The sequence below is a fragment of the Camponotus vicinus genome, unplaced genomic scaffold (assembly GCF_025532165.1).
Source record: "Camponotus vicinus isolate PSW18456_S1 unplaced genomic scaffold, iyCamVici1.0 SCAF_10, whole genome shotgun sequence".
NCBI lineage: Eukaryota > Metazoa > Arthropoda > Insecta > Hymenoptera > Formicidae > Camponotus > Camponotus vicinus.
In genome coordinates this window covers 12,649,581-12,674,094 of record NW_028141946.1, presented here as the reverse complement: position 1 = coordinate 12,674,094, position 24,514 = coordinate 12,649,581, and the positions used below count along the sequence as shown (strand labels likewise).

Here is a 24,514-nt window from a genome sequence, read left to right as displayed (position 1 = left end):
CTTTACGAATCGCACTTCTAATCGTAAACTACCATGTTTCATGTCCAGCGCAATTAGCGGATAGATCGGGAGTAAGATCAAAAGCGAATAAAGTATATCCTTTGAAATAATCGTCTCTGCTTATAGAATTTCCTTCGTTCAAAAAATGAATGCCTGTTCCCGAGAAAAGCGTTTGATAAGCTTCGATGTAAAGCGGTTCCTCCACAAAGAAAGCTGGTTGCAAAGGTCTACTGGGAATTTGCGTGCCATCGACGTACAGCGAAAAGAAATTTATTCCGTAGTTTTTGAAATTAAACGGATTTAATTTTCTGCCACCGTTAAACGCTTTATTACTAAGGAAACCGACTATTACTCGCTTCGGTAATTGACCAAGTATTACATTATCTATCTGATTCACCCATAACACCGCTATGAATCGTGAATGTTTTAACCTCGACTCTCGTGAGCGGATACTTGGCTGTAACTTTACTCATCATTCTAGCATGCGCGAGTAACAAACCTGAGCTTATTTTCGCCCTTCTAACGAGCAAGGTAGCATCGAGAATATGAATTTTCGATGTTCCGCTACTTTCCATGAGACAGAACGAATCTTTTGAACGAACGAATCTCAACCGTACTTCTACACCGTTAATTAAAAATTTGTCTTGATTGAAAACGTCGCAATGGAGATGTCCTACGAGATCTAACGCCTTCCCTCCGGAAATGTAACGAGCGCGTCTCGCGAGAGCGGGATTGCCGGGATTTGATTCCAACAGATCGTCCATGTGTCCAGGTGCGTCCATGTCCCATAGACAGGAAGTTAGATGGGAAGTTTTTGCGGGTGAAGAATAATTTAACAACGCCTCTATGTACGCGCGGTACGCGTAAGCGTTGTTTGGAGGCGACACGAGCTTCTGATTGAAATATACGTCGATTTGATTGAAGATGGAATGAAGAAAATGATTTACGGGGCCTACGGCTATTCTTTCGGCGCTTGTTCCTGAAGTCTGTCTTGCGGAATCGGCGTTTGTTTCTACACGTAGACGAAGACTCAGCATGGTGTGCGTGAGATCTAAATATTCTTCTCCGTGTCCGGGGATGACGAATTCTATCGGCGAGTCATCCGAGAGAGAGGTCACGGGTTTGTAATGAATCCATTGCGAACTTTCGATGCTAGTTTGCGTAGGTGGTAGAGAGAAGAGATCGAGTTCGCTCTTTAAATACTCGCTCGAATGCATGTGAAGAAAAGACATATTTCTTTATCGCAAATTGTTCGCTGTCGTCCGTCGGTCACCACCGTCGTTAAATTAGAATGCTTCGAATATAACCGCTTAAGAAAATATATCGGATACGGTACGTTTTTTACCGATTTTAGGCCGTTTCGCAGACGTCTTAAGTCTTTTTTTCACAACCGTATGACTTTTCTTCTTCTTCTTATTTCTCTGTGCTTTTGTACTCGTTCTTTTTTTCCAACCGCTTTGATTTTCTTACTCGTCCGTCGTCGCTTACGAGCCGATGTTATTGCGGATCGTGCGATGTGATTATCAAGCCCGACAAAAGGGAACTGAGCTACATGCATTTTCGCATCAGACTTATATCCCGAGCCCTTCATTAGACTACTTATTTTTTCTTTGGCTTTTCTCTTGAGTTTGTCTCGCGATTCTTCAAAACGGTGTTTGACCGCTATCTTAAATGGCGTATTGTTTTCGACGTCTTCGATTACATTAACGCCGGCTTGTAAAGCTTCTTTCCCCACAACTCGTACGGCTTTACCTAAATATGGTAGTACGCGTCTGAATAATCCCCCGAGAAAACTACCGATTCCGTGACCGCGCTGATAGGGCGATCCGACGAAAACTCGCGCGATTCCGCCCCCGCGACTGCCTCCGTTCTGTAATTCGTCGCGATATACCGAGTAATAGTCCATTAATAATAATAATAATGAACGGTCAAATGCACTTTTTTTCTTTCGCAGATTCCGTGTATTTTATAATATCTAATCGATACGTCTAAAGTGCAAAGTCACAGTCAACGTTCCGAATTCGAATGGTATACCCCCCCCAAGTTGATCTCTTATATCTATTTCGATTGTTCGGAAACATGTTTGATGCAAAGCGATGTATTGTGCGGACGAAAAATGGCTTATCTGGCTAGATGTAAACGAATAATTATTTCGAGCATTGAGCGCAACTATTCGAAGAAGGGGCGATTGTACATCACCCGTGATATAAGGCTCGCAAATGTCACAGTAGACGAAAAGTTTGTCGGGAATGCCTCGCAACAAGCTAGCTGGTTTGTCGGCTATTATATGCTCGGTAGCATCCTCGAGTGCAAAAAGAAATGACGGGAAAAGTAAGCGTGAACGTTTTTTACCGTCTATATCAAAACCGAGTATTCGACAAAGTTTGTCGGAAAAATATACGTAATGGATCATGTCGCATTTCTCTTCTATGCAAGAAAGTTTCACAACAACTCTACCTCCGACTTTTAATTCCCAAACGATATGCGAGTTTACCAATTTGGACGCGTAATTCATCGTTTCTATAATATCGCATATACTTGAATAAACGCCTGGCGGTACTTCGGCATCGTCTACAGGAATTATCTCTTCGTTCTTCCTTTTAACATTGAGGAATTGTAATGTACCTTCTCCAGGGCGTATATGTAAAAAGCTACACGGAAACTGGATCTCCGTGAGCGCTACTTCCCAACGACCGCTTAAGTTTATACGTTGAGGTAATTCGGTGGTGAAACACGTTGTTTTATTTTCCGGAAAGTATCGCATGCTACTATTGCTCGGGAGGATTATGTAAAATTCTTCCCCTCTCATTTTGATATTAAACTCGAGGCTGGTATCCAAGAATTGAATTTAGAAGGATATCCCCGCCAACTAACTAGTAATTGTTTATTGTTACCTCGTCCCTTGGTTTTTATCACACGGTCTATGATAAATTCTCCCTCTCGCAAGTCTTTAATAACATGTGTTAATTCTTGCTCGTAAAAAATCCCGTCTATAACCTCGCCCTGTAAATCACTTAGTTCGTATACAGGAGGTCTTCTCCATTCGAGAACGCGATGAATTCGAAATATTTCTTCGCTCCAACCAGCCTCATATCCTTTCTCAAACGCTGCTTTTGCTCTACTGATGCGTACGAGTTCGCCCGCTTTGTATTTACACTTTTGTTTGCGTCCGCGATTTTTTCTCCCTTCAGCATCATCATCATCATTGATATTCCAACGTCGATTCATACTTTCTCGCGCGATACGCGCATTTTCCAACGTAACGGCCGCGGGTTGCATTTTAATGCTAGAATGACGAGTATGATTGTAAGCGCGAACAATATCCTGCAAAATATCGATATAACGACGAGTATTTTTATGCGTAAAATAACGCCACATCCTCTCCTTAAGTGTTCTATTGAAACGCTCGACTATAGCTGCTTTAATATCAGGATTACGAGCTACACGAAAACAGATGTTTTTTTCTTTTAAAAATTTTTGTACAGCACTGGCGATAAATTCTTTACCTTTGTCGGTTTGTAGGTATACAGGTAAACGTTTTTTGTTTCTCGAGAATATGTTCTGAAAGGCCTTTATCACGCACGCCGAAGTTTTATCGCGCAAAGGTTCTACCCAAGCAAATTTGCTAAGTACATCGATAACCACCAGTAGATAGGAATATCCGTCATTATAACTCTTAAGATTACGAAGATCGATTAAATCCGCCTCCCATAAATCATCGATATTTGTCACGTTATAATGTAAACGCGGAAATTTTCGTCGTACTGGACGATGCAGCGTGTACGCGTCTTGCGATTTAAGCCAGTCGACAACCTCGTTACGCGAGAAATTCGGCTTAGCCGCTCGTGATAAATTGACCGTCGCTGAATAACCCGCGTAGTGCGAAGGATCGTAATATAATTTTTCGAGTTCCATTTTATTAGAATTTGCTCCAACCGAATAAACCTCTTGCTTTCTTTGTCGGGGAATTCTCGTCCTTACTTGCTAATGTTTTATCGGTCTTATCCTCATCGGCAGATATAAATACCGTATCTCCTTCGGATACAACCGTCTCGTTTAACCTGCTGCGTGAACGACGAGTTTTCGGAGTGGAAGTAACAGGTGCTAATTCGCTGCTTTTAATACGACGAGCTATTTTGCCCGCGTGTAAAAAAACTACGATTTCCTATGAGACTGGAAGGTGTGTTTATGTCGTGCAGTAATCGCGCAAACTGAACTCTTCCGATTGCTTTTACTGTTTTTCTCTCGCGTATCGCGTCATTTATGAGATCGCTAATATTCGAACTGTTACAACCGCACCGTTTATAGTTACGAGTCCTTGTCTATCCCAACCGATCTTTGACGACGGGGCATCAAGTAAATATTTCAATAGCGTGTGAGCTTTGTAGCGATAAGTTTTCGGCACACTTTCGATTATATTTTTAATCATTTCCGCCGATTGATCGCGTTTTTTCCCGAAACTATTAGCGTCACCTCCATCTCCAACGCTACTAATTAAAGTATGCATAAATTCAGCGGTATCGTCATCTTCCAAGTACATGTCCTCGTCCTGCTCAGTTTTATCATCGGCGCACAGTGGATCGAACAATCCTAAAGTGCGGACATTTACCAAAAAAATTTTTTTTTAAATATTCAATTTTAATTAATAAATTTAGCTTGTAAATAATTGTGAGCAACTAGAAATAATCGATTTTTCGAAAAAATTTTATAATATTAATGCGAAATATTATTTGAAACTTTATAATTCAGATAAATTTTCTTCCTATCATTTTTCCCAAGAATCTTCAAAACAGCACAGCTCTTACATATCTAAACTTTTTGATCTAAATTTTTTTTTACGTTATAATATCCCTTTTGAATGAAGAAAAATGTTTATCTTGAATACGTAACAACAATAATATTAACAATATAGCTATTCTTCTATATTCAAAAAATTGAATCCTATAAGCGTGATTCAAATTGTTATACAAAAAATGTATTGAGAAGTATTGAGGTTCTCTTGATTTTATATCTTTAAATAGATCTTCCACTTCATGGATTTTTTGGTTTCAGCTGCCCGTAGGTGCCCATTCAAATAGAGGATAAAAAAATGTGGAATAAAAATGCGTCAAATGTAATTACGGGAAGTAAAAAAAAATAATAATTACCGGATTAAACGAAATACTTATTAAAAGATTTGCTATCATTTTACAAGCGATTTCTTGTGGAGAAATGATAGACACCAAGCGATTCGGTCAATATGCGATGGAGACAGCAAAAATGTTCATACAAGACTACGGATGGTATATGTTTTCTTCTGTTCATAAATTATTAATCCATGGGGAAGCAATTATTTCACATTTTTCTATTCCTATCGGCCATTTATCAGAAGAAGCAAGCGAAGCACGGAATAAAGAATTCAGGCAATATAGAAGAGATCACACACGCAAAATTAATAGAATCGCTACAAACGAAGATCTTTTAAACCATCTTTTAATTACTTCTGATCCCTTAATTTCAAGTTTGCGGCCAAAAATGAATGAAGGGAAGAAACAAGAAATGTTCCCCGAAACTTTAAAACTTTTAATTTAATTTTTTATCTATTATTATTATTATTACTATTATTATTATTATTATTATTATTATTATTATTATTATTATTATTATTATTATTATTTATTTTCCTTATTATTTTTATTTATTTATTTTATTCTTTATCTGTCAAAGCCCCAGTTACAAAAATACATTAATTCATTATAAATTCTTTGTAATCTAATTTCGAATAAAAACTAATTAAATCATTAACAAATTATAATTAAATCATAATTATTTATCAATAATATTGATGGTGAACATATATATATACAGTGATGGGAAAAAGTTCCGGAACGGTTAAATAACTTTTGAACGGTTCAAAATAAAGGGCTAAAATTTATATGAGTTCAATGGGACTATAATATCGATCGTTTAACGACAAAACCCCTCATCCAGCCCCCAATGGGGGGCAGGGGGCGACGGGGGGGGGCGAATTTTTGTAATGGCACGGGGGGTCGAGTGACGGCTCATTTGAAAGGGTTTTTCAAGACGAATACAACGGATTTTGGAAAAGTTCGCTACGATTTTTTTTCGCGGACTTATGATGATTTAAAAGTAGTCGGTTGCGACAGCCCACGAACGGACGGGATAAAAATTTCCATGGAATTTTTATCGATTCAAAATTGTCTCAGACGCGCGCGCGCGTGTGTGTGTGTGTGTGTGTGTGTGACACACACACACGCACGTGAGAGGCTAGGGGATTACTCACGTTAAACCAACACCCCGAAGGGATCAGTTTCCTGCTACGTCCACGTCGTTGATTCTGGGTGACGCCGAGAGCAGGACACACACACAGTCACACACACACACACACTCACACACACACACGCGCGCGCGCGTCTGAGACAATTTTGAATCGATAAAAATTCCATGGAAATTTTTATCCCGTCCGTTCGTGGGCTGTCGCAACCGACTACTTTTAAATCATCATAAGTCCGCGAAAAAAAATCGTAGCGAACTTTTCCAAAATCCGTTGTATTCGTCTTGAAAAACCCTTTCAAATGAGCCGTCACTCGACACCCCGTGCCATTACAAAAATTCGCCCCCCTGTCGCCCCCTGCCTCCCATTGGGGGCTGGATGAGGGGTTTTGTCGTTAAACGATCGATATTATAGTCCCATTGAACTCATATAAATTTTAGCCCTTTATCTTGAACCGTTCAAAAGTTATTTAACCGTTCCGGAACTTTTTCCCATCACTGTATATATATATATATATATGAACATATGGTAAACATATTTATTCCAAAAATTTGTTTCTATGACAGCTATACATCCCATGTCCGCTATTCCCTATCTTTCGATCCACTGTGCGGCGTCGTCGTTTAAAGCCCCACGCGAATCTTTGCGAAAACGCTTTTTTGCATCACGAACAAAGTAAAGATAACGTTGAAGTACTTCTTTATACATTTTCCATCTTTCACCCTCGTCGGTGGGAATCGAGAGATTCAGAATACAACACATCTCCGCATCGAGTCGCGATAAAGGGGTTCCCGGTGTCCGTACAGATTTATTATTATCATTTTCCGTATTATTAACATTTTCCGACTGTTGATTTTGTTGCTGCTGCATTCGTTGCATTTTTTCGAGATTTTCCGTAGAAATTAAAACCATTTTTTTAGCCTTTTCCATTTTTAATACTTTTCCAAATATTATTATTATTTTTTCCTCACAATGGATATAAAGAATTGTATTTCTTTTCACTCGCCGATAATCCGTGATAATAAAGCACCGAGTATAGGACCGATAATATAGGGTAAAAATCCTCCGCGTTGTACCAATAGTTTTCTTTTAGTCTTCAAATTACCCCGCTTTGCCGCGATGCGCCGTAAAGTCGTTTTATGCTTGGACAAGCGCTTTTTTTCGCTAGATTCGAGCGGTACGTTACCTTCGAGCGTATTGAAAATACACTCCTGAATACACTTTACAAATTTATTGTCAGCATCGCGTAAGAACGCCGCTCTTTGATTTTTTTTCAAATAGCATAGAGTTTTTAAGAGACACAGGTTCCTCTCTCCGATACAGCGTTTTGCAGTCTTTATTGCGCTATTCGATAAATTCCTCGCTGTCGCCGTCGATGATGTTTTGTTAAGGTCTGCTTTTTTCACCATTGCGCCGTAATCGTACAACTACAACTCGTGGGTGCGAATACCGTTCTTTTATACGCTTCCGCCTCTAATGACTGATTTACGTGGTATGTAGACGTAATGTAGAGTATCCTCCGGAAAGATACACGTGCGAAGTCGGTATTCGTCTGGAGTCGATTGTTTCAAATCGAGCAATAAATATCCATGCGGCTTCGAGGTAGCGTCGTAGTACGCTTCTTCCATAAATTTTGGATCGTCGGGATATACCTGGCGTGCTAAATGACGAATTTGCGCGCGATCGCGTGGATTTTTGAAAACTACTATGTAATTCGCGTTGAGAGATATGTCGCGCTGTCCACGCCCCTGATGGAAAAGATTTTGCGAAATGAGTTTAACGCTGAGATTCATATGATGACTTCCTTTGGTAAATAAATCCACGATAGCATCGCACGAAGATGATTCCCTCATAAGATCATCGATTATCACCAATTTCGGAGAAAGCGGATCGTTAGAATAAGCCTCCGGGCGCGGTAACCCTTCGTGAAATTCGATTATATTTTTCCTTGATTTTACTAAAGCATTATCACTATATTTGCTCTCGCTTTTCTCTTCTTCTCTCTCACCCGTAATGTAAGCACTGATACACATCTTGCCACTCGGCATAATAAAATAAAATTCTCTCGAATCGGACATCGGACATGCCGGATAAGTGTCGAAGAAATGTTTTCACGAAAATTGTTTTCCCGCATCCCGTAGGACCGTAGACGATCGACGTCCAAGGATGTTTCCAGCGCACGTCCATTACACAAAATAATCGATTTCGTGTTTAGGAACAATCTCATAAATAAAAAAGTAAACGATGATATTTAACAACAATAACCTAAGTAAAAAATGCGCATGCTCCTCGAATATTATTTGCAGGAATGTAAGAAGAAAATAAGCTTATTCATGGGGGGCCCCATCCGCGCCGGCCGCGTGCTCGCGCTAGCGTTCTCTGTTACGCGTGCGAGCGGAAAGCACCGCTGATTAGCCGATACACGGCGCGCGACCGCGAGTAGGCGTATTCGCGCGAGGGTAGGCTCGCATCGGCGACTTTCGCGAGCACCAACGCTAATGAGCTCATAATTGATTCTCCATATATGCTTATAGTAAAAATAAAATGCTTAAATTCTGGAAAATATATTTTAAATTGATGTATCGTCTAAATTACAAAATACCTGTACATACTCGTATTTTATGAATCAACCGATAGCTGACTCAGACAAACACTATCCCCCGTGATATAATAATATCTAGAGATTCTTAAAAGCCTAAACGCACGTTAAATACTAGAGACATCCAATAAAATAATCTAATCTTAAGACAACCATCGATGGTTTTCATTTTAAAATAAACCCGCTATATTTACAATAGCGATTAAGAAAATAATTCTCTTTCTAAATAATTTAGGAAGATATGGAAAATATTCTTATTTTTCCCGTGGTGAATCACCGAGATATAGCTTAGAGAAAATTTTTAGAAGTTTCTAGAAACGTTTATAGAAGTTTCTCGGTATTTTTTCTTTGATTATTGTAAAATATTTTGTTTGAACACGCATTTATGCTCACTTCTGCGCATATTATTTTCCCCCCACTCTTTTTAGATTTTTTTTTAGGGGGAAAAGCAGTAATATAAGCGCGAGGACAAACCGCGTATTCATTCGAATTTCGTCGTTAACAGAAGTTAAGCCTCGAGCGAAGAAGAAAAATTCTACGCAAATACGCTATCGTTGTTGTGACTATTTTTTACATAGTACACTCAAAAGTTAATAGCAATGGCTGGAACGACGGAAATAGCCAGTTTTGTGAAATCCGCGCACGTTTGCGATATTATGGAGCCGGGAAATGGAGACAATAAAATCGGCAACGCTGGAAGAAACCGACATTTGTTGCTATCAACAACATATGGACTTAATTCATCCTTCACTAAGAAGATACAAGTGGGATTGCAATCGACGAAGGAAGACTGTTTCGTTCCAATTGTTAAATTAACGAGCAATAATGCTGATGGGATTTGTCTCGACTTCGACACGTGGCAGCAATTTCAAACCTGCATGGATCATATGAGGCAGTATTTGAACGAGGATCAAAAAAGAACGGGAGGATTAAATCCGATTATTGTTAACAATATCACCATCAACTTTACCAGCGCTTATGGCGCGAGGACTATTCTAGTGGCATACAAGGAAACCACCGAATATTCCGCGACTAATGGCGAGAAGGAAGAAGAACAACCTCCGTTGAAGAAATGAAAAACTTATAACACCGCTATCATGATGCAGAAAGTTACTTTCCTCGACTTGGAAAATATTATAAAATGCGTAGATACGCATTTGTCGCAATTAATTAATATCGTTGATACTGTCAATACATGTGCTAACTATATAATAAACGAAATAGAATTAAAACTTCCCTCGTCGTACATAGATTGTGAAATTATAAAACTCACAATTAAAGGAAATTATGAAGAAATCGAACAAAGTGTCCGAACTCAAATTAATAATTTAACATTTTTAGATGTATATTTCAGCATTGTATTTGTAGAGATACTTTCGATTTTTAATGAAATTTCTCGTACGATTTTACAGAAACGAAAATTTTATAAAAACCAATAAATAAACGTACATCGATAAAATGTAATAATAATAAATATCAAGTTTTTCTTAAAAAAATTCACAGAGTACCTTTTTTTACTACGTTTTCAATATATCTCCCAATATCTCCTTCTGTCCTTTACTGCGAACACACAGCAACACATCGTGTATTGTTATTATTATTATTATTATTATTATTAGCATTAAACGAGTATTTTTTCTTATAAAGAAACAAATAATTTTAAAAATTTATTCTACTCGTGTAATAGCTATAGTCGACGCAAAATAAAAATCTTTGACAAATGAAATAATTATAAATTATTTTATTACGCTTAGTTTTTAAGAAATCATTTGTGTATACCAATACTTAATTAAGGTAATTAAAAAAATGCTTGGCGTCAGTTACTTTTTCGAAAAACAAAATAAAAAATCAAATAGATTATTCGCGCTACGATGAAAAATATAATTATACGGTATGACTACAAGAAATTTCAAACTTCTACATTTTTTTCGGACTTCTCCGAGCGGTGATAAAGGTTTGTTTGGTTTTCCTTTTTCGAGCGGGGAGAAAAATATATAAAATGGACAACGTTTAACCGAATATAAGCATTTTCGAGATTTTCTTCGCCAGAGGAAACTTGTACGATTTTCACTCACGTGTTATTCCTTTGAGAAAAAAAATGGCGTGTAATAAAAATTTGATATCAAGATGTGTAAAGTTGGCTGCGAATTTATCTCCAAAGATAAATTTCGTGAGCTACATTTCCAAATTAACGGAAACAAGTGAACATAATTATAGTGTATTTTCGAGTTTCGCGTGTGCCTGCTCCGATAAAATGCTTGCAATTTTATATAAATTGGGGCATTTCGACGGCGACGCGAAATTGCTAAATATTGCCGGCGAAATAATTAGTGCACGAAGAGCCTTGAGAGGAGATGAGAAATATGAAGAAGAGGAATTATTTTTTACTTATTTTATTTATTTTTACTTTCGATGAAAAAATATGAAAAATCGCGATTATAAAGTTAAATATTTAATTACTAATTAATCGCAGGAAACAATAATCCCGCGAGAACAGCGATGGTGCGACCTTCGCGTAGACGCCGCGCTGAGGAAGAACCCGAGGCAGGTCCTTCACGTAAGTTTGCACGTAATAAAAGCGAGTGCTAATTTTTCTCAGATAAATTGTTCGGTAGTAATAAAAATAATAATTAATACTAATAAAAAATCAATGATAAATTCTTGAACGTCGCCAGTAGATAAAATAAATGAAAGTAATTTAATCGACCACACCGGCAATATTTATTGATGAAAAAATTCACAACGTTTCGACCATGGGTTTTGGTCCTTATCAAGTGAACTGAAATTATTACATATAATATAAACAAATGAATTACAATAAGATGTGACCAAAAAATGGAGAAAGAAGAAAAAATCATATACATACATTGTCTTAGGTAACTAATACGTGGTGAGAAATAAAGAAATCACTGTGTCAAGTCATGTCGACCTCTCGATCCAACACAAAGAGAAAGACTAAACCGCCTTTATTAGTCTATCATAAATATCGTTTAAACTTTCAGTGTCCTTTTGTAAGTTAACAGTGTTGTCAGACTTTTTGATGAAAAACATTTCAGCAATTTCTCTCTTTCTCACATGTCTCTCATTATGCAGAATAATCGGTGTTGACCAATCGAAGTCATGATTAAGTTCCAGTTTATGTTTGCTAACCACAGAAAGATTGCTTTCGTGCAATTTAATGTTGTTGCAATGTTCTTTGATACGAGTGCCTAAATGTCTTTTTGTTTGGCCAATATATGACATATTACAATTTTTACAATTTAACTTGTAAACGACCTCAGTCCTGTTATTAATAGGCAATCTATCTTTTCCACGTTTGATTAATGAATTCAGTTTATTAGGTACATTATAGACAACCTTCAGACCAACATTTTTAAAAAGGCGACTAATCTCATCGCTCAAGCTCTCTACAAACGGCAACGAGATGTAACATGATGTAGTCGCATTATCACATTCCGTATTCATATTTACATTGTCGCGATGTTTCAAAAATTCTAGTCTTTTTTTAACGTAACGGTTTGTAATTTGAGTTGGAAAACAATTGTTGGAAAGAATCTGTTTAATAATATCGATGTTCTTAAAATGAAATCGAGCGTCAGATAATAAAATTGCGCGGTCAACAAGGCTATAAATGGTGTTAATTTTATATTTAAACGGATGTTTGGAATGAAAATTAGTGTATCTATTAGAACAAGTAGGTTTTCTGTACCAATCCGTCAAAAGCCGACCATCCGAGCGAATAACAGTCGTGTCCAAAAAACCAATACGCGAATCAAACTCAGTTTCATGTGTAAATGTCAAACGTTGATGATAGTCATTGAAAGTCGATATAATCTCGTCAATTTTTGAGCGTGGAACAATGGTAAAAATGTCGTCAACATATCTATAATACAGCGGCACATCAAAGCTCAATAAACTCAAGCAATGCGTTTCTAGATCATCCATCACGATATTTGCCAAAATAGGGACAAGGGAGACCCCATGGGGCTACCAAAAATCTGTTCGTAAAACTGTCCATTAAACGAAAAACTAGTGGAATCCAAAACCGTTTCAATCGCGTATAAAAACTGAGACAAGTTAAATTTAGTGTTAGGCGCAATGTAATTCCAACGTTTAGTAACACCATTTACAACTAAATCTTTAGGAATATTAGTAAAAAGTGCAGCAACATCAAGTGAAATCATTAAATCGTCATCGTTAATAAATTTATCTTTCAAACTATTGGCAAAAGTCCAACCATCCTTAATGTGAGATTTAGGTTCCAAAATCGAAATCTGTAGTATATCGTGAATGTATTGCGCAACATTATATAACGGACTGCCAAGTGATGACACAATAATCCGTAGTGGAAAACCCGCTTTGTGAATCTTAGGCAGACCATAACACCGCGGCAAGTTACCATTAGTAGAGTTTAATTTTCTATATGTAGTCTCATTAATTAAATCGTTACTTCGCCAGGACTTAATAATAGTATTAATTCTATTGGTTAATTTTCTGATCGGATCCTTATTCAATTTTCTATAAGTACATTGATCACCCAAAAGAGCCTCCATCTTACTCACATAATCACTTTTGTCCATGATTACTGTGACTTGACCCTTATCAGCCCTGGTGACAAACAAATCATCATTATCACGCAAGAACCGTTTACAAAGAGAGAATCCCTTAAGAATATATCTGTCTACAGAGCTAATATGCTTACTCTCACAAAGGAATTTTTGGAGAGAATTGGCGATCGAAATTCTGGTCATTTCAACAGCTTCCCTGGGGATGCGATTATAATTGATTTCAAAGTTCTTCAAAGTCTCAAGAACAACACCCAAGCGGTCGCTCTTAAAAGACTGATGCACCGGTAACCCAAAATTGTCACCAAGACTCAGAAGTTCAGAAACTCTATCGGGAATATTCTTACCACTAATGTTAATCAGCCAACGCGCTGTGTCGATATTGTTGAAAGGATTAAAAGCTTTATTATTATTAGTCAAATTGTTGAATGTCTTGATTAAATTAGATTTTAATCTGTTGGTAATTCTTAAGAACCTCCGTTCATTGAACTCAAAAAATCTAAGAACAAGATCTCGTGGTAAACCTTCACTGAGTGCTCTTTCGATCCTTTCAACGTTGGCACGCAAATAATTTAGGTTAAAATTAAGATCTTTAATTTCTAAATTCAGCAATCTATAGCGGAATTTCTTAGTGGTTTTTTCAAAAGAACGGTTGATGCTGCTACTATGAAATGTGATGTTGGCCTTTAACTTGTCAATATGGGAAGGAATTAAATCGTGGCTCCTGCATCGAAGTAAGAAAATAAGTTGTTGATTAGCGGTACAGATCTTCCTCTTATTGTTAATCCATGACTTCAACAAGGTCGTGTAAGTATTGCCAAACCGATTCGTAATCATTTGGAAAAACATGTTAGATTGCGGAAGCTCCATAATTAGGTCCAGGAGCGTAAAATCAATGATAAATTCTTGAACGTCGCCAGTAGATAAAATAAATGAAAGTAATTTAATCGACCACACCGGCAATATTTATTGATGAAAAAATTCACAACGTTTCGACCATGGGTTTTGGTCCTTATCAAGTGAACTGAAATTATTACATATAATATAAACAAATGAATTACAATAAGATGTGACCAAAAAATGGAGAAAGAAGAAAAAATCATATACATACATTGTCTTAGGTAACTAATACGTGGTGAGAAATAAAGAAATCACTGTGTCAAGTCATGTCGACCTCTCGATCCAACACAAAGAGAAAGACTAAACCGCCTTTATTAGTCTATCATAAATATCGTTTAAACTTTCAGTGTCCTTTTGTAAGTTAACAGTGTTGTCAGACTTTTTGATGAAAAACATTTCAGCAATTTCTCTCTTTCTCACATGTCTCTCATTATGCAGAATAATCGGTGTTGACCAATCGAAGTCATGATTAAGTTCCAGTTTATGTTTGCTAACCACAGAAAGATTGCTTTCGTGCAATTTAATGTTGTTGCAATGTTCTTTGATACGAGTGCCTAAATGTCTTTTTGTTTGGCCAATATATGACATATTACAATTTTTACAATTTAACTTGTAAACGACCTCAGTCCTGTTATTAATAGGCAATCTATCTTTTCCACGTTTGATTAATGAATTCAGTTTATTAGGTACATTATAGACAACCTTCAGACCAACATTTTTAAAAAGGCGACTAATCTCATCGCTCAAGCTCTCTACAAACGGCAACGAGATGTAACATGATGTAGTCGCATTATCACATTCCGTATTCATATTTACATTGTCGCGATGTTTCAAAAATTCTAGTCTTTTTTTAACGTAACGGTTTGTAATTTGAGTTGGAAAACAATTGTTGGAAAGAATCTGTTTAATAATATCGATGTTCTTAAAATGAAATCGAGCGTCAGATAATAAAATTGCGCGGTCAACAAGGCTATAAATGGTGTTAATTTTATATTTAAACGGATGTTTGGAATGAAAATTAGTGTATCTATTAGAACAAGTAGGTTTTCTGTACCAATCCGTCAAAAGCCGACCATCCGAGCGAATAACAGTCGTGTCCAAAAAACCAATACGCGAATCAAACTCAGTTTCATGTGTAAATGTCAAACGTTGATGATAGTCATTGAAAGTCGATATAATCTCGTCAATTTTTGAGCGTGGAACAATGGTAAAAATGTCGTCAACATATCTATAATACAGCGGCACATCAAAGCTCAATAAACTCAAGCAATGCGTTTCTAGATCATCCATCACGATATTTGCCAAAATAGGTGACAAGGGAGACCCCATGGGGCTACCAAAAATCTGTTCGTAAAACTGTCCATTAAACGAAAAACTAGTGGAATCCAAAACCGTTTCAATCGCGTATAAAAACTGAGACAAGTTAAATTTAGTGTTAGGCGCAATGTAATTCCAACGTTTAGTAACACCATTTACAACTAAATCTTTAGGAATATTAGTAAAAAGTGCAGCAACATCAAGTGAAATCATTAAATCGTCATCGTTAATAAATTTATCTTTCAAACTATTGGCAAAAGTCCAACCATCCTTAATGTGAGATTTAGGTTCCAAAATCGAAATCTGTAGTATATCGTGAATGTATTGCGCAACATTATATAACGGACTGCCAAGTGATGACACAATAATCCGTAGTGGAAAACCCGCTTTGTGAATCTTAGGCAGACCATAACACCGCGGCAAGTTACCATTAGTAGAGTTTAATTTTCTATATGTAGTCTCATTAATTAAATCGTTACTTCGCCAGGACTTAATAATAGTATTAATTCTATTGGTTAATTTTCTGATCGGATCCTTATTCAATTTTCTATAAGTACATTGATCACCCAAAAGAGCCTCCATCTTACTCACATAATCACTTTTGTCCATGATTACTGTGACTTGACCCTTATCAGCCCTGGTGACAAACACCACTTATTTTCTTACTTCGATGCAGGAGCCACGATTTAATTCCTTCCCATATTGACAAGTTAAAGGCCAACATCACATTTCATAGTAGCAGCATCAACCGTTCTTTTGAAAAAACCACTAAGAAATTCCGCTATAGATTGCTGAATTTAGAAATTAAAGATCTTAATTTTAACCTAAATTATTTGCGTGCCAACGTTGAAAGGATCGAAAGAGCACTCAGTGAAGGTTTACCACGAGATCTTGTTCTTAGATTTTTTGAGTTCAATGAACGGAGGTTCTTAAGAATTACCAACAGATTAAAATCTAATTTAATCAAGACATTCAACAATTTGACTAATAATAATAAAGCTTTTAATCCTTTCAACAATATCGACACAGCGCGTTGGCTGATTAACATTAGTGGTAAGAATATTCCCGATAGAGTTTCTGAACTTCTGAGTCTTGGTGACAATTTTGGGTTACCGGTGCATCAGTCTTTTAAGAGCGACCGCTTGGGTGTTGTTCTTGAGACTTTGAAGAACTTTGAAATCAATTATAATCGCATCCCCAGGGAAGCTGTTGAAATGACCAGAATTTCGATCGCCAATTCTCTCCAAAAATTCCTTTGTGAGAGTAAGCATATTAGCTCTGTAGACAGATATATTCTTAAGGGATTCTCTCTTTGTAAACGGTTCTTGCGTGATAATGATGATTTGTTTGTCACCAGGGCTGATAAGGGTCAAGTCACAGTAATCATGGACAAAAGTGATTATGTGAGTAAGATGGAGGCTCTTTTGGGTGATCAATGTACTTATAGAAAATTGAATAAGGATCCGATCAGAAAATTAACCAATAGAATTAATACTATTATTAAGTCCTGGCGAAGTAACGATTTAATTAATGAGACTACATATAGAAAATTAAACTCTACTAATGGTAACTTGCCGCGGTGTTATGGTCTGCCTAAGATTCACAAAGCGGGTTTTCCACTACGGATTATTGTGTCATCACTTGGCAGTCCGTTATATAATGTTGCGCAATACATTCACGATATACTACAGATTTCGATTTTGGAACCTAAATCTCACATTAAGGATGGTTGGACTTTTGCCAATAGTTTGAAAGATAAATTTATTAACGATGACGATTTAATGATTTCACTTGATGTTGCTGCACTTTTTACTAATATTCCTAAAGATTTAGTTGTAAATGGTGTTACTAAACGTTGGAATTACATTGCGCCTAACACTAAATTTAACTTGTCTCAGTTTTTATACGCGATTGAAACGGTTTTGGATTCCACTAGTTTTTCGTTTAATGGACAGTTTTACGAACAGATTTTTGGTAGCCCCATGGGGTCTCCCTTGTCACCTATTTTGGCAAATATCGTGATGGATGATCTAGAAACGCATTGCTTGAGTTTATTGAGCTTTGATGTGCCGCTGTATTATAGATATGTTGACGACATTTTTACCATTGTTCCACGCTCAAAAATTGACGAGATTATATCGACTTTCAATGACTATCATCAACGTTTGACATTTACACATGAAACTGAGTTTGATTCGCGTATTGGTTTTTTGGACACGACTGTTATTCGCTCGGATGGTCGGCTTTTGACGGATTGGTACAGAAAACCTACTTGTTCTAATAGATACACTAATTTTCATTCCAAACATCCGTTTAAATATAAAATTAACACCATTTATAGCCTTGTTGACCGCGCAATTTTATTATCTGACGCTCGATTTCATTTTAAGAACATCGATATTATTAAACAGATTCTTTCCAACAATTGTTTTCCAACTCAAATTACAAACCGTTACGTTAAAAAAAGACTAGAATTTTTGAAACATCGCGACAATGTAAATATGAATACGGAATGTGATAATGCGACTACATCATGTTACATCTCGTTGCCGTTTGTAGAGAGCTTGAGCAATGAGATTAGTCGCCTTTTTAAAAATGTTGGTCTGAAGGTTGTCTATAATGTACCTAATAAACTGAATTCATTAATCAAACGTGGAAAAGATAGATTGCCTATTAATAACAGGACTGAGGTCGTTTACAAGTTAAATTGTAAAAATTGTAATATGTCATATATTGGCCAAACAAAAAGACATTTAGGCACTCGTATCAAAGAACATTGCAACAACATTAAATTGCACGAAAGCAATCTTTCTGTGGTTAGCAAACATAAACTGGAACTTAATCATGACTTCGATTGGTCAACACCGATTATTCTGCATAATGAGAGACATGTGAGAAAGAGAGAAATTGCTGAAATGTTTTTCATCAAAAAGTCTGACAACACTGTTAACTTACAAAAGGACACTGAAAGTTTAAACGATATTTATGATAGACTAATAAAGGCGGTTTAGTCTTTCTCTTTGTGTTGGATCGAGAGGTCGACATGACTTGACACAGTGATTTCTTTATTTCTCACCACGTATTAGTTACCTAAGACAATGTATGTATATGATTTTTTCTTCTTTCTAATAAAAAATGTTCTACATTTCAGAAAGACCGCGATTACTCGAGGAAAATCCGGCGATTCCCGTTGTCGTTCTTGACGATGACAACGGCGAGGAAAACATGGACGATGACGCTGCCGACATCGCATACGCAGTCAGCAGCCCCGATAGCGAAGTGTTCTCGCCAGGTAAGATGATATTGATGTAAAATATATACTAAAACGAAAATCCGAATATAAAAGTATTTTTAAAACTTTTTTTAAATTTTGTTTCTATAATATTAAATATTCAAATCTTAAAATATTAGAATTTCTGCGAGAGATGGAGGAGCGCGAGAGAGTGGAGATTAATGAAGAAGAGACAGAGGAGAGCGGGGAAGCAGAAAAAGAAGTCCAGGAAGAGGAAGAAGTGATAGTGGTAGAAGAAGAAGAAGAAGAGACAGAGAGAGAGGAAGAAGAGGGGGATGAAGAAGAAGAGGAAAAGGTATACGCTCCCTCCAGAGAAGGTAACTTTATTAATTTATTTCTCGGTATATTTTTATGCTCGAATTTAATCCAACAAATTCTTAATTTTTCTTTAGAAACTCGTCGCTGAGGGATTAACTATTCCCGAGAATATTCCCGAGTAACGGAATAAAAAACAACGAATATTGCTAAAAAGGTGAGTTATTTCGTTGTATTAACATTCATAGTACGGATTACATTCGAGTATAAAAATATTAAAATAATAAAAATAAAATAGTATTTTATAATTTATACGGTTTTTTATTTTTAACAGTGCAATACGGAGATGGTGTTGACGGCGGACAAAATTCAGCGCCCTCCCGCAGCAATGAGGAAGAAGAAGAAGAAACGGTGGAGGAGGAGACTGAGGGCGAGGTAACTGAGTTACCCCGCTCGGAAAATATTTCATCCGAGACTGAGGAGGGTGAAGAGGACGCGGAGAAGGAGGAACATGAGTACCAGCAGCAACAACAACATCAACAACATCAACAACAACAGCAGCAACAACTTCAGTAACAGGTCGGAAATAATAATTTTAATTTTGTAAATTTAATATCGGAAAATACGCGACAATTTAGAAGATTCCGGGTAATCGGTAGAGAAGCGAGTTTCGCGATACGACCGTTGACTGAAGGCGTCGATATATATCACTCGTTAGAAAACGCGTTTCGCGAAATTTACGCGTATGCGTTAAATTCATGCGAACCGGGCGATTACGTAGGATTATCGTTTGATTCGCCGAATTTATCGCGTGGTCCTGCGGGTATATCTTTTCGTCCGGCGCGCGATTTGAGTTATGAGGACATTTGGAGACTCGTGAGTTCGTTAGCACAGAGCGCCGGTGGTCTCGATATCGCTGACCAATTTAACATATGGGTTTATAATGTCTCGATGCCTTCAGATCGCGGTCGCGTCGCGTTAACACGCGAGGATGTCGCGAAACGTTCGATAGTCGAAATTAATAATTCGGATAACCTGTGCTTCCCTCGAGCCCTCGTAGTAGCTCAAACTTATAGCGAGCGCGGTAATATCCGTACAGGCGAGCTGCATGAGAAATGGAACGCGATAAGATATCCGCATTCTTCGTTACAACGCGAATGTGCATTGCAATTAACGAGAAATGCCGGTGTCGTAATACCGGAAGAGGGTTGTGGAATTCGCGAAATCGAACATTTCCAACGTTATTTCGCCGCCGACAATATCGCGATTGTTGTGTATAATTTTAATACTTTCGGTCGTGGCGAAAAACCGTTGTATGACGGAACCGAAATACTCACTTCTCTCGGACGCGAGTCCTCGCGGCGATTAAATATCGTGTATTGCGAGGATTCGCAACATTATAATCCTATTTTAAATTTAAAAGCCGCCGCTGGTACTCGCGATTATTGTGTAGCGTGTAATGTAGGCTTTCGAAATGATAGGCCTAATAGTCACCGGTGTTTAAATAAATGCCCGCGATGTTTATCCGTACCGCCGTGCGATTCCACTTACGCCGAAATAAAATGCGACGCGTGCAATCGGTTATTTTACGGTGCAGGGTGTTTCGAGCGTCATCGTAGCGACAAATCGTACGACGGTAGAACACGCGCTAATGTTTGTAGCATCGTGCGATTTTGCGACAGTTGCGGTCGTATCGTTAAATCGAATTTAAAACACGAATGCGGCGTTTCTTATTGCAAATTATGCCGTTCACAACAACCGCGCAATCATGTGTTATATGCAACCTCTTCGTCAACGTGTCGATATTTCCTCTGCCGGGCCATCTTCATCAGCGATGGTACCGGATGAGATAGATATATCTAGCACGAGAGAAGAAGAAGCACGGAACATATGTGATAACGCGGAAAAGAACGAACGTGCATATGAACGCAGAAAGGGACGTGTGGCTTTCGTATTTTACGATTTTGAAACGCGACAGGACGAGACGGTCGAAGGAACAGGAAATATAAAAAAACATATTCCGACGCTATGCATCGCGCAACAGATTTGCGAAGCATGCGCGGGGGAAAATAACATGTCCGTGTGGTGTCGTTGGTGCGGAGTGCGAGAGTTCGTATTTCAACGCGATCCGGTTAAACAGTTTGTAGATTTCGTTACGCGTCCGGTAAAATATTTTAAACACATAACTTGTATAGCGCATAATGCGAAAGCGTTCGACGCGCAATTTATTTTGAAATATATCGTGGAAAATAGTAGGGATATTGAACCGAAAGTAATTTTAAACGGCACAAAAATTATTCTTTTAACCGTGGGACATACAAAATTCATTGATAGCGTTAATTATATGCCGATGCGCTTATCCAAATTACCTAAGGCTTTCGGGCTAAAGGATACTGAGGATAAGGGCATTTTTCCGCATTTATTTAATACTATCGAAAATCAAACGTACGTCGGACCGTTACCCGATGTACAATATCATTCTCCGGATAGCATGAAATCGCAAGAGCGCGAACGCTTTTTCACATGGCATACCGAAATGAGGGGAAAAAATACCGTGTTCGACTTCCAGCGCGAGATAGTGCGCTATTGTCGTAACGATGTTGATATTCTTCGACGAGCGTGCGTAGCGTTTAGAAAAATTTTCCTAGATCGCGGAAATGTATGCCCGTTCGAGGAATGTACAACTATTGCTTCGACCTGCATGACGGTTTTCCGGAAAAACTTTTTGCAAGCCGATACGATAGGCATTATTCCTACGGGGGGATACAGATGCGCGAGCAATCATTCGCGTAAAGCCTTACAATGGCTGATATGGATGGAGCGCGAACTCGACCGTCGTATAAATCATGCGGGGCGTGCGCGGGAATATCGCACGATCGAGGGTACGCTCGTCGATGGTTACTTCGAAACGTCTGTTGCGGGAAGGACGCAGCGTCACGTGTTGCAATTTCACGGTTGCTTTTGGCACGGATGTCCAACTTGTTTCCCTGTAAATCGCGATAAAGCGCTTTCGTCGGGGGAGGATCGCGGAGATACATTAAATTCGCGATATGAACAAACTCTCGTAGTTTTATGGCGCCTTCGTCAGCGGGGATACATAGTGTCGGAAAAGTGGGAGTGCGCCTTCGACCAAGAAACGCGACAATCGCGTAATGCATGATTTTCTCACGAACCATCCAATGGTAGAAACACCACCGCTCGATCCTCGCGACGCGTTTTTCGGTGGGCGTACGGGAAATATCGCAACTCAATACGAAGTCACAGGTACGGAGAAAATACGCTACATCGACGTATGCTCTTTATACCCGTTTGTATTGAAAACGGGCGCTTTTCCGATCGGTCATCCGGAAATTTACGTCGGCGATGAATGTAGCGCGTTAGTCGGAAGGTCACCGAATTATAATTTCGACTTGGTCGAAGGCCTCATACGCTGTAGAGTACTCCCTCCTCGTGATTTATTTCACCCCGTACTTCCGCATTGCGTACGAGGAAAATTACTCTTCGCGTTATGTCGTAGTTGCTGCGAAACATTTTCTCAGACACTGTGCACTCATAATGATAGCGAGCGTGAATTCGAGGGTACCTGGGTAACCTGCGAATTACGCAAGGCCGTCGAGAAAGGTTATCTCGTAACGTCGGTAAGCGAAATTTGGCAATATAAAGTTAGCCAATACGATCGTACGTCGCGGCAAGGTGGATTGTTCGCCGAATATATTAATACGTTTTTGCAGCTTAAACAGGAAGCCAGTGGTTGGCCGAGTGAATGCGGGGAAAACGACGATGAGGCAAAAGAGCGATACTTGAGGGAATATGAAAAAACCGAGGGTATCGCTCTTGATAAGCGAAACATCGCGCGGAATCCCGGTTTACGCTCGGTTGCGAAACTGTGCTTAAATTCATTCTGGGAAAATTCGGCCAACGATCCAATTTGCCGACTACCGAAATCGTAAAAACACAACAACGTTTCGCGACATTATTAACGAGCGTCGAATACGAGATAACCGATATATTACCCGTGAATGACGAAGTGATGTATGTTTCGTGGCGACTGCGACAAGAGGCTCTCGTTCCCTCGCCGATAACAAACGTTGTGATAGCTGCGTATACGACTGCACTAGCGCGTTTAAAATTGTACGAGTACCTAGAACGTTTAGATCGTCGTGTATTATATTATGATACAGATTCGTGTATTTTTATAAGCACCGGTGATTCGAACGAATATGTGCCGCCTACGGGAAATTTTCTAGGCGACATGACGGACGAACTCGAAAGCTACGGCCGTGGTAGCTATATCGAGGCGTTCGTGTTCGGGGGCCCGAAATTTTACGCCTACATCGTGCGAACACCGGAGGGTAATACTCATGAAACTTGTAAAGTTAAGGGTATTACTCTCAATTACGAGAACTCGCGGCGAATTAATTTTAATACTATAAAAAATCTACTATTAGCGAGAGAAAAAGAAACACAAGAAAACGAAGAAGAAAATAGCGAAACTTCGATAAATCTACGCTTTAATGCGATACGGCGTTTCATGAAATTATTACGCGAAGTGAAACAAAAATATGTGCGCCGGTATTAGTAAAGCGTAGATTTATCAATAACAGATATTCGCTACCATACGGATATGCGACGGTATAACAATATTCTTATTTCTTGGGCGTCTTTTCTTTTTTAAATAAAAGTCGCGCATTTTCCGATTTTATTTTAAAAAATAGAATTATAAATATTGTAAGTAGCATAAGAAAAAATGTAAAATTTATAACAATATAAATATAATTCTTCTTTGTATATATTTCAGTATATTAATAATAAGCAAAAATTTTATAAAAAATGCCTGGTTTTGAAAAATATTAATAAATGTGAAAATTTTTTATCTTAATTCATGTTTAATACTTTTAGCTTTTCCCTTCTTCCTTTATAACACCCCACCTCGCGTTCAATCATCTGCATGTTCATCTTCTTACCTCTGTAGTGCAATGTAGTCTAATTATAATTATTGTCTCGTGCTGAGTCTTTTCCGATAAAGCGCGTCATGAACCGTTCGAGCGGAGGGGCTTGTTTCGATATTCCATAGTGGGCCCCGAGACGGAGTGGGGAGGTAAGGATTGTTTCCTCGAGATATATACCGGCTATCCCCCGAAAGTCGGTAGGTGGGGGGTTCGTTCTGCCAAGACGTAGCGAGACTAAGGGTTAGGTAACGGGAATTTGACTTGGAACCCTATACAGGTGGACCAGAGCTGGAGTGGGAGGAGGATTGCTTCTTCGAGTCTAGTACCGTGGAGGTAGGGAAATAAAAATTTGATAAATCGGCG

At 38.2% G+C, this 24,514-nt stretch overlaps 2 protein-coding genes across 2 annotated transcripts; both read right to left on the bottom strand.

Moving 5' to 3' along the window:
• Positions 1-12,817: 12,817 nt before the first annotated feature.
• LOC145960073 (uncharacterized) lies at positions 12,818-14,308 on the bottom strand. The gene has a single exon (XM_083079343.1). The coding sequence runs from the start codon at positions 14,306-14,308 to the stop codon at positions 12,818-12,820; it is 1,491 nt and encodes a 496-aa protein (XP_082935469.1).
• A 991-nt stretch (positions 14,309-15,299) lies between these two features.
• LOC145960071 (uncharacterized) lies at positions 15,300-16,926 on the bottom strand. The gene is made up of 3 exons (XM_083079342.1): positions 16,769-16,926; positions 15,428-16,292; positions 15,300-15,308 (listed from the first exon to the last, which is right to left on the bottom strand). The coding sequence occupies exons 1-3, from the start codon at positions 16,924-16,926 to the stop codon at positions 15,300-15,302; spliced, it is 1,032 nt and encodes a 343-aa protein (XP_082935468.1).
• Positions 16,927-24,514: the final 7,588 nt, after the last annotated feature.